General features: G+C 38.0%; 1 protein-coding gene across 2 annotated transcripts; it reads right to left on the bottom strand.

Annotated features, from left to right (window-relative positions):
• Positions 1–633: 633 nt before the first annotated feature.
• Positions 634–15718, bottom strand: LOC139470761 (leucine-rich repeat-containing protein 23-like). 2 transcript variants are annotated; one of them, XM_071253048.1, is made up of 9 exons: positions 15480–15718; positions 13887–13999; positions 11950–12203; positions 9332–9462; positions 8466–8602; positions 7855–7931; positions 7082–7239; positions 4424–4479; positions 634–1750 (listed from the first exon to the last, which is right to left on the bottom strand). In XM_071253048.1, exons 1-8 carry the CDS (start codon positions 15627–15629, stop codon positions 4444–4446), a joined length of 1056 nt encoding a protein of 351 aa, XP_071109149.1. In that variant the 5' UTR covers positions 15630–15718; the 3' UTR covers positions 634–1750; positions 4424–4443. The 2 variants fall into 2 exon arrangements, with proteins under 2 accessions (XP_071109149.1, XP_071109148.1); XM_071253047.1 differs by lacking the exon at positions 4424–4479.
• Between the last annotated feature and the right edge of the window lie 61 nt (positions 15719–15779).

Here is a 15779-nt window from a genome sequence, read left to right as displayed (position 1 = left end):
CATATTTGGAGTTGAACTCACAACCGAATGACCGTTATGTTTACAAACAAGTGATGACTGTCGTGACGCCAAATACACTTACCCCTGCTAAATTACTTTTCTTTGTTTGTCAATTTGAATTTCTATTTCATTAAAAACTATCATCTAATTGATATGGTAAGAATGTAAGGCAGAGGTTGGTTGATTTTCCGTTTGTCTGCAATCTCGAACCAATCTGATTATTAAAACAACAAAGTAAATTCATCTGGAAAACATGATCAGTCGTAAACCTTTTCAAAATGAAATATGATGGCATTCCCAAAGACATAAACAAAAGTATAAATGTTACTACATTAGGGTTTAGAGGGCAAACTTCAAGATTCTTGTAAAGGCCGCGCCCACACTGGTGACAGCGATGTTACCGAGAGTATAACGAAGGTGTCACGCGCTGGGAAGGAGCTTGCGCCTACATTAAGTGATGTTAAATGACAGAACATATAATAAATCCCCCCAAAACGCCAGTATAGCGTAAAAGAATGAAGCATGAAATAGTCATCCTAACTACTTTTCTATCACTCCTAAAATGGATCATAGGAAGTAACATGAAAACAAGACACAATAATAAATATTTATTATGAAATACATTTCAATTTGTAATTACAATACATACGGCCAGTATCAGTTGCTATATTTTCACCTTGAGGCACAAGTAGGGGTATTAATATTTCTGTCTTAAACAACTGTCTAAAAATTCATTCAATGTTGGGTAAACGTAATAATTTGTCGGCTTTAAAAGACAATTTACACATGAAACAATGAAGAAAGAAAATATAGCAACCATTTCCAATGCGTGGCCGGACGTGATATCACAGACGAAAGCAGACCTAACGTGTTTGTCCCATGACAACTTGCTATGCTACAATGTTATGTTCAGGGCACATGAGGGTAGAAAATGCTGATTATTGTAATACATGGACATGTTCTTTGTACAAAGTAAAAGGTTTGAGGATAAACCTAAACTGGAAGCCATTTCAATACTTCAACAGAATTGTATGACCTTTGTTAGACATTCAATATCTGTCAGTTGCCATGTCAACAATTAAACCTGAAGTTCTTTGATAAGAGTCATAAAGGATCCGAGATTCATGAAGAATGGACGGTTGACTGGTTCACCACAACCTCATTAAAATCAGATCTTAGTTCTCTCTACCGCTAAACAAAGATCTGAGAACACCCCATTACGGGTCATGACAGAATGATCTTGCACGAACTTTGACCGACCAAAGGAATGACTGACAAGAAGTCCACATTAGCCAATCGGAAGGCAGCTTTCTCGTGCTTTATGGCACAAATTTCAAATTGGCGACAATGCTTCGAAACATACTTTTACAAATTCTCGATTTTAAAATTTGAAACCTGAACAAAAGAACATTCTGGAATGGCTAGTAGGTGGTCAAGATTGTGTGGATTCAATCATTAAGCCCATAATTATTGTTCGGAATAACCTGTGCTAAAGTTTTTGAGGTTCCATGATTAGAAATCACATTCCCACTGTCACTTTCATGATCTGGTAAGCGATGCTCTGATTGGTCGGATGAAAGGTCGTTCTGACATGACCCCTTATGCGATGTCCTCAGATCTTTGTTCAGCTGCTGCGAGCACTAAGATCTGATGTTAATGAGGTTGGGTTCACCACCAGGTGTTGCTGTCAGAACACCATGCCTGTTCAGTTGTCTCCCCCTTCCTCATCAGATGGTATCACCTCTTCATTCTGGAAGATGGACAAAACTTTAACAACATGATAATGATTCTTAAATCACTGGAAATATTTTCCCACTTTGTGTAATTACTGTACCGGTAAGTTATATTCCTTATTGACAGCATGGCTTGGTTTCAGAGTTTAAGTATTAGCACACATGCAGCTATTTAACAATTGTGATATTTCATGATTCTATTTCATTTGGTGAGGACTATAAGTGTGTTTAATCTAATGCTACAACAATCCTATCTCTATCTATTCATTGTGAATGTGACTGTCTAAATCTAGTGTTCTATTGTTATCTAGTGATAACACAGTTTATCATCTCAAACTGGCTCCCACAGGAGATATCGCTTGGGTTAGATCAAGCGATATCTCTACATTGTAGAGTTGGAAGACTGATGTTGGATGATAAATAAAATCACACCCCAGTGTCTTTTGATATCAAATATATCAACACTCGTTGATATGATTGATATCAACAGACACTCCGGTGAGACTCTCTATGTGAAAAGCAACATTTCCTCAACAAATACTGGAATTGGAGATTCATCAGAATAAGTACTATATATCCATAATGCATAGAGTGAGTGAGTGAGTGAGGTTTTACGCCGCTTTTAGCAATATTCCAGCAATATCACGGCGGGTGACACCAGAAATGGGCTTCACACATTGTACCCATGTCGGGAATCGAACCCGGGTCTCCGGTGTGATGAGCCAACGCTTTAACCACTAGGCTACTCGACCGCCCCCATAATGCATAGAGGTTTGACTGACACTTAAAAAGACATTCCAGGTAGAACAGTTTACTCAGATTGTCTATTACAGAATGTTGACTGTGAGATACTGATTTGTCTTATGGACTGTTATTGTTAATCAAGCAGACTAAATATTGAATACATAATGATTATATGAGAAGTGAGAGGCATAGCTATCTACAGGTAAGATTGGGTACAGGTAAGACTAGCTGTAAGATTCTACTGGAGACAGGTAGAGTTTATACACTGGGCAGAAAGCCACAAACTACATCTACATAAGCCACTGAAACTGAATATATACAAGAGAAAAACACTGGATTACAATAATGCTGCTGGTATTGTTTGTTTTACCAATAAAGGTGTAACAGGAAGTGAGTGAATAATGCTTAATGACACAGCCAGAAATATTCCAGCAATATCATGCTGCCAGCAGGGTCTCCAGTCTGGGCCAGACAGGTCGGTGGTTGTTGGCATGAGTATGATGCACGCTGTTGGAATCAGCCAGGTCCCACACTGTGGCCACCCGATCCTCATCTCACACTTGCAATAAGCATGGGGTAAGGGGCCACCTTCTTCTCTGGATTCCCCATAGGGTGTAACAGGTTATCAAGTGTCACAACTTTAAGATGATAACACTTATTGGTAGATATATTCCTTGTATTAAGTTCATTGGGCCGTTTGTGTCATTGAAGTTTGGAGTTGAAACAGGTGATCTATTCAGTCGGACCTAACAATACTGAAGTGCAGTAGTGAGAGAACTGTCTTCAAAGAAATCAAGGCTTCATGCTTTGGGAGCCAGCAGATTTGAGAAAAATCATAAATCCAGAAAAAAATATTGACATATATCACTTTGATACACGGGAACAGGTATTGTAGACAAACCTAGAATAATTATTTCTCTGACGGTAGGATTCAAACCCATGACCAGTACATCCTGCAACTCGCAGTTCCATTGACAACTTGGCCATTCATACCCAAAAGGGCAGGGATGAATTCTGCAGTGTTGGTCGACAACAAACAATCTTGTGTTGGACACACAAACCAGTGACTGATAGCACAAGGCTCAATCCTTCAGGATATGATGCTGCACTGAGAGAGTCAGGTGATATTGTGTAGCTGCTCTTGACATTCAATCCTTGCTTTAGATACTCCTTGCTGTAAGTTTTGAATATGGGGGGGGGGGGGGAATGAAAGAAATACAAGAAACCATTCTTAACTCTTTTCCCAAAACCCACAAAGAGGAAGTAACACGTGGGCAACTGAACCAGACAGAGAGGAGGATTCTCAGAAGAGTTCCAGTTTTATCAATTTGACATGTAAATCCAGGACAAATAGTGAGGTAGTGATTCAGTTTAATTAATACTGCAGTCAGCAATATTCCAGCTAAATCACAGCAACCTCTAAGCACTCAAATCTGGAAGAGATGAGCAAGTGGTTGATATTGTTAGCAAAACCACGCTGTATGAGTATGACAGACCTGATGACGGACCACCTGGATCCCCCCTCTGGACCCGCATATGATCAACCATTAGTCACCGAGCCGCACCACCCAATCCACATAGTTACCATACAACAAACACAGACAGCACAAGGTCAAATCAAACCCAGATCCCCACAGGGTTCAAGTAAGTTTAGTCATGGGTAACAGTTGTAAATGTCAGAACTGAAAGACTCAGAGTGTTCTGATATATTTGGAAACATGACACCATGTAGACAAGGAAAAATTAGCTGTGCCAAAGTCAGACCCAAAATTCGACATTTTCAGAAAAAAGTTAGATTAAAGGTATACATAAATGAGGGGTTCAGTTTACTATGTAGGCGACCAGAAGGATGTTTCAGGCTAGAAGAAAAGGTAAGTAGCAAAACCAACGCCAGCAAACACACAGCACCACCTAGTGGTGACGCCCTGCTACAACTGAGCACCTACTGTTGATGCTATGTTACACTCTAGTCTTGTTTCTCCACGGTTTCCTCTTCTGTAACCTGTGTAATATTCAATATGTGGTGACACATTATTCCTACCTTTCATATGTTACCATGTAATGTGTTCCAGTGGAGTCTTCCACTATTTAATGTGTCTAAAACTAACAGTATTTATACCATGTAATGTGTTCCAGTGGACTCTTCCACTATCTAATGTGTCTAAAACTAACAGTATTTATACCATGTAATGTGTTCCAGTGGACTCTTCCACTATTTAATGTGTCTAAAACTAACAGTATTTATACCATGTAATGTGTTCCAGTGGACTCTTCAACTATCTAATGTGTCTGCAAATAACGGTATCAATACCATGTAATGTGTTCCAGTGGACACTGCAACTATTTAATGTGTCTGCAAATAACGGTATTAATACCATGTAATGTGTTCCAGTGGACACTTCAACTATTTAATGTGTCTGCAACTAACATTATTATTACCACTATTTAATGTGTCTGCAAGTAACAGTATTTATACCATCAAAAGTTGACTCTTCCACTATTTAATGTGTCTTAAAATAACAGCATTGATACCAACTAATGTGTTCAAGTAGACTCTTCCACTGTTTAATGTGTCTGCAACTAAGAGTATTTATACCATATGATTCATGTAGGCTCTTGTGGACTTTTCCAACATTTAACGTGTCTGCAAGTTACAGCATTTATACCATGTTGTGTGTCCCAGAAACTATAACTGCATTATTTGTCTGCAAGGAACATGTAAATTAATGTCCTTCTGTCTAACTATCATCATTGAACGACCTCTAACTATAACCTGTGCAAAAATGCTATAAAACTACCAAACTGAAATTAGGCTGCAGCAGTCTTTGTTAATAATATAAAATGTAGATATAGTCTCACACTGCCTCACACAACAAACATGATTCTAAACCGTGCCACAAGGTCAGTTTCCAGGTCTTTACGCATTCGGTATAGAAAACATCTTATCTTGAATCTTAAAACAAATTCTTATTGGAAATCTTCCAAGGTAAAGGCTCTCATCTTTTGAGGTATTGTTACGCTGTCATGTGTAGTACATTTCTATGCTATTTCAAAGGACTGTGTGCTAGATGTGTATCTCATGCAAAGTGTGACAGGTGCCTGTGAGAAGACTGAAAAAATAACAGTACATTAATCAGGATATCAAAGTGATGCCTAAATATGAAGTTTCTGCTCAAAAGTTTTCATTAGAAGTATCTTTATACCTGGAAAATAATGATAGAATACTGTCACTCATCCTTTATATCTTGGTTACCGTATGCAACGTAATAGGCGCCCAGGGTGCTCGCAAAATTAGAAATAGGGGGCTCTTGTTAGAATATAATTTTGGTGAGAAAAAAAAACAGAGTTGAAAGATCGCAAATTTTGTGGTTTATGCTGACAGCCTGAAGTGATACAAAAGAAAGGTCTGTGCTTATTATACACGACAGATATATTTTCCAGAATTTAATTGCCCATAATTAAGGATGCATATAACACACGAGTGTGTATTATACACGAACAAATAAGTATTGTGTTCATTGAACAATTGGAAGGGGTGCTAATTGGGATTGTTCACTAGCCATTATATTAGCAAATATTGCTGTGGGCGCTTATTATGGCGAATACGGTATATATTTTACCTATATAACCTGCATTCTTATTATATCATATAAACATCTATATCAATATCTATATAGTAGATCTGAAATAATTCCAAATTGTACGTTGAATTAATATTGATGCTACCATGGTAACAATAATTTATTTGTTGTAATCCTTTTAACAACAAAATTGTATGGCGCCAGCAGAACATGCTCCCGTTTTACATTGATTAAAACCCATACTAACATCGAGTTGGACATACTGTGATTGTTCGTGCTGTGTGAACTGGAGCAGCACAGCTCCTGTATCCAATTTGTAGTCTGTATTAATGGACTATTGTGCAGATAGATACAAAGGTGACTAGCTATGGGGCAAAATAAGAGACTGAAACTGAAACTAATATTTGTACTAATGTTAAAGCTATAAATTACTACCTAAAATACATAGATCTACTAATATCTTGAATTGTTGAAATAATTAACCGACCTATGTCCCACTGCTAACTCACCCTGTTACGCCCAACTGCTAAGGTACCTTCTCAAACCCAACTAATGCACCCCCTCATGCCCCCACTGCTAACATAATCCCACATGCCCCCACTACGAACGTACCCCCTCATCCTCCTACTGCTAATGTACCCCCTCATGCCCCCACTACTAACGTACCCCTTCATGCCCCCACTACTAACGTACCCCCTTATGCCCCCACTACTAATGTACCCCCTCATGCCCCCACTACTGACTCACCCCTCATGCCCCCACTGCTAATGTAACCCCTCATGCCCCCACTGCTAATGTACCCCCTCATCCTCCCACTGCTAACGTACCCCCTCATGCCTCCACTACTAATGTACCCCCTCATCCTCCCACTGCTAACGTACCCCCTCATGCCCCAACTGCTAACATACCCCCTCATGCCCCCACTGCTAACGTACCCCTCATGCCTCCACTGCTCACATATCCCACTCATGCACCACTTCGAATGTACCCCCATCGCTGACATAGCCCCAATCGCTAACGTACCCCTTCAGTGGCCAACTCCTCTTGCCGCCTCTGCTCATGGATCTCCTCTGCCTCACTGCGCTCCTCCTCTGTGTACTCGTCCTTGTCCAGCCGCTCCAGACTGCGGAGTGAGATGAGCACCTCCAGGCGGTAGTCATCCTCCTCTGCTATAGGGTTCTCTGTCACAACCAGGGAGGCACTCCATCAGCACATACAGTCAACAGTTTTCTACCAGTAGGTCAACATGTAATTCAGTATTTCTGAGATCAAAACATTGTTAATTGAAGGTCCTGGAGATCTTCAGAGACATTTTGAGTTATGAGTAGGTTGAAACAGAAATAGTGAAAATATTAGACCACCTTACAACAATGCTACAAAGAACATAAAGTTACATAGACTTAAACAACATAATGAGTTACTTGTAAAATAGTCCTGTTCCCATCTCTCCTTGGGTCTCACTCAAAATAATTGTACCGTGCAGTGCTATAAATGTGATACTGTAAGGTTTATCAAGTCTTTGAAAGGCATTTAGAAGTGATACACTTTAGAAAATTTATGGATGCTGTTATCTTATAACTTTTATTGTTCTTACAGGTACATGTATATGCTCTCTGCCTTGTATCATCCTGAGTTTCATCTGATGAAGAAGTAAGCAAATGTTGTGTTCCCCATAACACAGAAGTTGACATCCATAAATTCTCTTCCTCATGTAAGGTTTATTTTCAACTAAAAGGTTTCATAAGATTTGCAAAACTGATCTTTCACAGACAGAGATACAGAAACTATATTCTTACCTCCAAGAGCTAAAGCTCTCAGTTTGGGCAGCAACTTGAGTTTGTTGCATTCCTTTGTATTGGAGACATTGTTGCCTCTGTAGCAAAGAATGAATTATTGTTTAGACAGGTTGCTTTGTTTGTTGTTTAACGCCGCACTCAGCAATATTCAAGCCATGTGACGGCGGTGTGTAAATAATTGAATCTGGACCAGACATTCCAGTGATTGACATCACGAGCATCGATTTACACAATAGGGATACAATGACATGCATCAACCAAGTCAGCGAGCCTGACCACCCTATCCCGTTAGTCGCCTCTTACGACAAGCATAGTCGCCTCTTACGACAAGCATAGTCGCCTCTTACGACAAGCTTGGGTTACTGAGGACCTATTCTAACCCAGAATCTTCATGTGGCAGATAATCACATGTTGTCTCATATCTGAAGCATCATATAGTATAGTTGCATGCTAATCATGAAATCCAAGCGTTTGCATAAACAATTATGCTCATCTGAATCTGAATATATTTCCTTTGCCAAAATAAAATAATTTATTTGTTATGATATATGTCGATCATTACAGCTGTAGTATAAGTAATAATATGTTGATACATTAAAGTGAAGTCTTACCTGAGGTTGACATATTGGAGCATCCCCTGTTCCTCTGCAAACCCTTCAAGATTGTCTATCTGGTTGTCACGGAGATGAAGTGTTGTGAGACCGCTAAGTCTACTCATCCCCTCCAATCTGTGGATCATGTTGGCCCCCTACAACAGGATATTGTCCATGTGAAAACTAGCGTTACAGTGTAACCTTGAATACATACTACAATACAATAATAAAAAAAACAAAAAAAACACACCTAATAATCATCATCATCATTGGTGAGTTTGCATGATTTGTGCGCAGATGTTCACAGGACATGGTGGGTCCTAATGGGAGATGCAGGAGGTGCAGATGTACCCTTGTTTTCATACATCTTTTTCATTCACTTCGTAGTGTGCATTTCCCCATTTGTTTTTGTTTAACGCTGCACTCAGAAATATTCCAGCTACATGATGGCAGTCTGTAAATAATCAAGTCTGGACCAGACAATCCAGTGATTGATATCATGAGCATTGATCCACACAGTTGGGACATGATTACAAGTATCAATCATACCAGCAAGTCTGACCACCCGATCCCGTTAGCCACCTATTACGTCAAGCATGGGTTGCTGAAGACTTATTCTGACCCGGATCTTCACACGGCTTCACCATGATAATGATAAACCTGGTTGTGCACCTGGCTAGATTCATTCCATTCAGAGGACATTCCTCCCATTAGTGAGTGGGTGAATGTTTATAGCCAGCAAACTTACAGGTGTTAAGACAAGCACAAGGAAGTGACTATTCTGCTAGAGACTCTTCACAGTAAACATGCAACAACTGACTTCAGGTTTTCCCCCAGAATTAGAGTATATGAGAAAGTGAACCTAATTTTGGAGAGATACATACAAGGAAAAGGTTTTTAAGGTTTGGCAAGTAAATTCCATCTGTGGACTCTAGTCTGTTTCCCCGGAGTTCTAGTGTGTGTAATCGGGTGAGCTTCGAAGCATCGAGACCTGACACGTGGGATATGTTGTTGTCTGAAATATAAACATAAACACTGCTTAAATTGCATAACAATATGGAGGTTATTCACATATCATTAAGAAATAAACGACTCATGGTCATTGTTTATCGTACAATAAAACACTCCAGGGAGAATAAACCATGAGGGTCGCAGCTTGTAGATTTCATCTTCATCCTTAAAGAGGCTGAACATAATGTTGATATCTCATACAAGAAATGCGCCCCTCGTGGTTTATTCTCCTTGCAGTGTTTTATTGTACAATAAACAACAACCATGAGTCGTTTATTTATATATGAGATACCAACATTATGTACATCCTCTTTTAGGATGATGATGAAATGTACAAGCTTTAAAAATATTTACCCGTATATTAATAATGACGACTCCCTAAATAGAATCTGACCTCAGCAATGTCAGATAGTCCATTTTATGCACAGGTGGGAATATGCCGCACATTCTCACAATCCTCACGTTGATTACCTGTACCTTTTCTCCCAATACTGATTATCATGTCTCCTGGTTTTGAATGCGATCGTTCGGCCCTTGTAATTATCTGCGTTGCCCAGCTATATCTACAGGGAACAATTCACTAGACACTCCCCTCTAAAACATAATGTTGTCCAATCTATGACGTCATCAATTTGCGAGGACATGTTATGATCTTCAGAAATGACATCATATCATGAACAATGTTTTATCGTGAAATAAACCATACCTCATTCTTCGTTGTTCTTTGCGATTTTTTTATAGCGAGTAGCTATCTTATATTCTAAAATAAAATATGTTACAAATAATATCAACGGCCAAAGGTAATTCCATAACTTGTGAAAAAGTCACAATTTGTGAAAATTGATCTCAATTATGGTTGTTTTACAATAGGGAAACTATAAGAATCGATCATTCGATGATTTTGTAAATCATCCAAGATTGTATCCCTTCGTATTACTTAACCAATGCAACAAAAGCATCCAGGAATTGGGGCCACAGAAGTTGCACATGAAGGGAGATAACTCTTTCAAACATAAATGTGGGTGTTCTAACTTTCATCAGGATACCGTATTCGACATAATAAGCATCCAGGGCGCTCTCAAAATTAAAAATAGGGGGCTATTATTAGAATAATATTTTGGCTAAAAAAAACACAGAAAATGACATAAATTTCGTGGTTTATGCTGACAGTCTGAAATGTTTATATACGACAGATACATTTTTCAAAAATTGAATTGCCCATAATTAAGGATGCATATAACACACGAGTGCATATTATACATAAATAGATAAGTCTTATGTACATTGATTAATCGGAAGGGGTGCTAATTGGGATTGTTCACTAGCCAATATATTAACAAATATCGGCTTATTAGAGCGGGGCGCTTATTACGTCGAATATGGTAAATGCAATATATGTATTAAAATCATCTTATCATAATTTTAGATTACTTCTCAGTAAAGAAAATTATAATCAACATTTGTATCATCGTCAGTACTTCACTGGTTTGTAAACACCATGATACACAGCATTCCTTCATCGCCCATAAATACATGCAGCTTTGCAGTTTAGTTGCTATGTTTAGCCAACAAATCATGCCACATCCTGGTTCAACTGAGAGGGAAACCAATCAGTGATCAGGTTACATTTTTCCGAGGCAAGGTGGTTCACTGACTGTAAAGTCCAGTTTTCACCCTTTCCAAACTAGGCTGGAATTTCTGGGCTCGATTGTAGCGTCACAAGTGGCTATTACGAGTTATGTACCTCTATGTCTCTTTGACTGACCAATCATCAGATTCCATCTCTCATTTCACATGCATTTGCTTCAAACAAAATTGCATCACCCAGTCAAGACGATCTGAATGACAATCAAGATCTATGTTGTGATAAAACGGGTCTTACACCACAAACTGCATCAAATTACGTGAGCACCTTGATTTAAAACATGAAGAGATTTGGAAAATATGTGTTGACAACGAGATGGCGGTGCACATGCTTTGCAAATCCTGTAATCGACTGAAATCTGCAGGACGGTTTACGAACCGGATTTCGATTTTGTTGTGAGATTTTGATTTGACTATGCATAGACTTGTTAGCCCAGCCAAAATGTAACTCCATAATACCAGCCTAGTTCGGCAAGGGTGGAAACTGAACTTCTATAGTCAGTTAACTCTCTTGCCTCGGGAAGATGTGTTCAATTTAAACGCGGTTTGGCATACAGGAAGTGACGAATACCTAAAGAACCAGTTACTCACATTTCGCCCTGAGGCAGAATGAACTCATCCTAAGGTACGCTTCTGTATTTTGATTTTGGCTAGCTTACATTTCTGTAGTACCTGTACTGACAACGAAACCTTCAGCAGAACTAGTACTAGAACGTCCCTATGTACATGATCATAAAACCTAGCAACTTAAATCAGTAACATATCAATGTGGGTGAATACAAATTAAAAACTAAAACATTAACATTGAAAGTTGGCAGTGTTTATTCTGGTCACCATGGTAACTTACTGTTGAGATTAAGTACTTCTAGGTTTGGATGGTTGATTCCCTCGGTGTTGTTGATGCGGTTGTGGCTGAAGCTGGCCACCTGTAGGAATGGCATCTCCTCCAACTTAGCACTGGTCAGCATGTTCTCATCTGCCTTCAATGTCAGCATGTGTGTCAGTGCACACAGAGGAGATATGTCTTTCAGATTGTTCTTAGACACATCCACATAGCGTAAGTGGATAAATCCCTTAAGTATGCCAATATCTGTGATTTCTCTGAAAATAGTTCAAACATATAAAATATATTCTCTAAAAATATTCATCATAAAAATTAGTAACAAAAAGATTTATCATCCAAAACTGGCTCCCACAGGAGATATCACTTGGATTCTGTAGATATCGCTGCGATGAAATTACATCACAATGCTTTGCAGACCATTGAGACGTCACTGTTTACCATGACGTCACAATCAAATGACATCACTAATGGCTCTGCTACTGAAGCTGTTTGCAGTACTTTTTACACTGAAGACACTGCTAATTACTGTCTACAAATTTAAAAAGTTGAAAGAATGATGTTGGATGATAAATAAAATCTCACCCTCATGTCTTTTGATATCAAATATATCAACACTGGTTGATAAAAGTGTCAAAAATCCTCCGCAAGCCTCAGAATGTTTCCACTTTCATCAACTCGTGTTGATATATTTGAAATCAAAAGACATGAGGGTGAGATTCTCTATTTAGCATACAAAACTGGCTCTCACAAGAGATATTGCTTGGGTTAGATCAAGTGATATCTCTACATTGTAGATATCGCTGCAATGATTTGCAGACCATTGTGATGTCACTGGTTACCATGACATCACAATCAAATGACATCACTTATGGCTCTGCTACTGAAGCTGTTAGCAGCACTTTTTACACTTAAGACTCTGCTTATTACTGTCTACAAACAGAAAAATTTGGAAAAAAATGGCTTCCTCAGGAGACACCACAGTGTTTTGCAGACCATTATGATGTCATCAGTTACCATGACATCACAATCAAATGACTTCACTCATCTCTGCCACTGAAATGGTTACCTATACTTTTACACTGAAGACACTCATGTCAAACCTTGTCGGCAAGCCTCTGAATTTTAATCTTTTATCGATTCATGTTGATATATTTCACATGAAAAGACACTCAGGTGAGATTCTCTACATATTAAATGTTCACATATATTTAAACAAAGTGTAAGAGGAGAGCCTGAAATGAGATGCTCTAAGTATCAAGTCATAGCTCAGTTTAAACTGAACAGCTGTTTTTCAAAAAGTGTTAATAAAGCCATTGATGTGTCTATTCTTTAAATCTTCCAAATGCTACACACAGAAAATGAGTGAAAAATGTAATAGTAATCATGCAAGGCTGAAAGATTTGAACAAATATTGCGTAAAGATAAAATGTGTTTTCGTGAGTGAATTGTCTCCCTTGATGTGCAAAGCCACAATTTGTAAGCAGGATATTTGTTTTTAATTCATATGAAAATCTTGCATTTGATATAATATATGTATTCTAATGTAATTTGAAAAATTGGATATGTGATCTTAGTCTTGTTTATCAACACTGCAGTGTTTGAAGTGAAGAACACAATTCTAGGGGTCATTGTCATAGGCCTGATGTTACCGGTAAAAAGGGACGGGACATTTATTATTGTAGTGGTTGGGGGGTGACCAGCGAGCAACATTATTCACAGAATCAGGAATTTCCATGAAAATCAGTGAAACAGTGTTAATGTGGGAATGTTTTATGCTGTGTTCTGCTAGCTGTCTTAAAGAGATCTGTTTTTATTCAAGCAAGATTGACAACACAGAAAGTATTATGTAAGTGACAGTACTTTCCTCCAAAATGTATGTTCTTCAGTATTGAAGCACTTCTGGGGAAAACAAAAAGAATGAAAGAAATCACAAGCAGTACCTGTCATGTGTGTCCAGTCTAACATAGGCATGTGAAAGTCCATCCCCAGTCTTACACAACAAGGACAAGCTCTCTGCCATTATCTCTTCTGTTAAGGGGTTAGCAGGAGGTTTCTGAAACAAACACGTTTTTGATAATATCAGGTATTTGTCCACTTGCATGAAGCTATCTGAAACATGTAGAATGGTAGGGCTGTCTATCAATACAGATCATAGAAATAGATAATCGGCAACTAAATATCGATCAATTATCAATAAATATTGGAGAAGTAACTTTGAGCAAATATGCGAAAAAAAAATCCGAAAGAAATCAACACACTTCATGACACTGGTGAGTGGTGACACATTTATGTAAGGATTAGTCTGCAGACATTTAAGGTATAACAAAAACAGTTGCTTTACATCTTTGGCAATTAGCATGATTGATAATAACAAGTCTGTAAGTAAATTAATACATTATTTTATCACAATTGTTCATACTGATAATCGTTAATATTTCTTCCCATCGATGATAATTCCAATTATTGTTTTTTTAGCCAGCCCTATTGAATAGCATCCATATAATTTTATAATGATTTGCACACATATATATAAAAAAATCAGTCCAACAATAATGAGTTGCTTCTGTGATATTGTTAGACTTGTACAATTTCTGATATTCAAATGATCGGGAATAATTGCTGATTAATCTGTTACATTGTAACCATAATCAAAGGTAAGTGTCCATGATCTATTCATGACGTTTCATAGTTTTAGTGTTACTTCTTCATGTTCTTAGTATTAAAAGATATGTCAAGATATTTGCAATTCAACATAATCAACTTTACCAAAGCTGTCTGCATTTAGTCTCCATTTGTTACCATGAGCTACAGCAGTTGTGATTGCACTTGTGATTGTAAATTCAAGTTCCATTATTATTATTATTATTATTATTATTGCTTCATGAGTCACGTATGCCTTTTCCATGTTAACAATGATCTTTCACAAGTACCCTGGCTGACATACTAAAAATTAGTTTGCAATAATTGTAATGAAAGTAAGCAAGTATTCCAGGAATTTCATGATATTATTTGTATCAATACGGTCATTTAATACAGTATCAATCCATACAGATTCAGATATACAAAACAGTCATATTTTGACAAATACACCTTTATAACCTTGTAATTAAGTGTCAAGTTATTTTCTTTTGCAATTTTACTTGTCTTGAAACACAGCAGGCCAATGTTGTTTTCATACATACAGTTCAAATGTGTCCATAGTTTGTATTTAATGAACATTATCTGGTTGATGAACACTGGACCTAAATGTTTATCATGTCTATCAGTTGGCACTAAGCACAACACAAAAATCAAATAAATCTAATAACTGTACAAACGATAATTTCTATGCAAAAGTAGCCCAATATTCAGACCTCTATATTTTATGTCACTTCAAATAAAAATATATTCTGTATCCATTCATTACGTGCCCGAACTAAAATGTCGAGCAGTTTGATCTGATAAATTGCCAATAACATTAATATCAGAACACCAATTATGGCTTTCGAAAGGCCAAACTTGAATAAACAATTCAGAAAATGTAAAACAAGTACCTCCTCCTCTTCTTCTTCAACTTGCTCATCTTCGGCCTGTTCCTCATCGCCAAGTTCTTTTTCTTCCTCCTCAAGCTGATCTTCCTCTCCAGCTTCTTCGGCACCGACGTCCTCTTCGTCAAAGGTTTCCTCTCCCTCAAGATCAGACATTGTGAACTTTTACTGTTAACCTCTCCAAAACTGAAAGCAAAATAAACTGTCAACAGCAGACAGCTAAACGTGTTGACTGAGAAAATGGCGTCCTGTTGCCATAGAGACCGCTTCGCCTCAAACGCCCATTTGTTAACAAAATTGACTGCC

Source organism: Haliotis cracherodii, unplaced genomic scaffold, assembly GCF_022045235.1.
Source record: "Haliotis cracherodii isolate W230 unplaced genomic scaffold, xgHalCrac1.p SCAF_21, whole genome shotgun sequence".
Lineage (NCBI taxonomy): Eukaryota > Metazoa > Mollusca > Gastropoda > Lepetellida > Haliotidae > Haliotis > Haliotis cracherodii.
This window is presented reverse-complemented; position numbering and strand designations above follow the sequence as displayed.

Bases quoted from the DNA above. Each gene is read 5' to 3' on its own strand.
- LOC139470761 (XM_071253047.1), bottom strand. From the start codon at position 15,629: ATGTCTGATCTTGAGGGAGAGGAAACCTTTGACGAAGAGGACGTCGGT. The intron at 9,463-11,949 runs GTAAGTTACCAT...TTTATATTTCAG, and splicing joins AGAAGTACTTAATCTCAACA to ACAACAACATATCCCACGTG. The intron at 1,751-7,081 runs GTACGTTAGCGA...TCCATCTTCCAG, and splicing joins AGGAGTTGGCCACTGAAGGG to AATGAAGAGGTGATACCATC.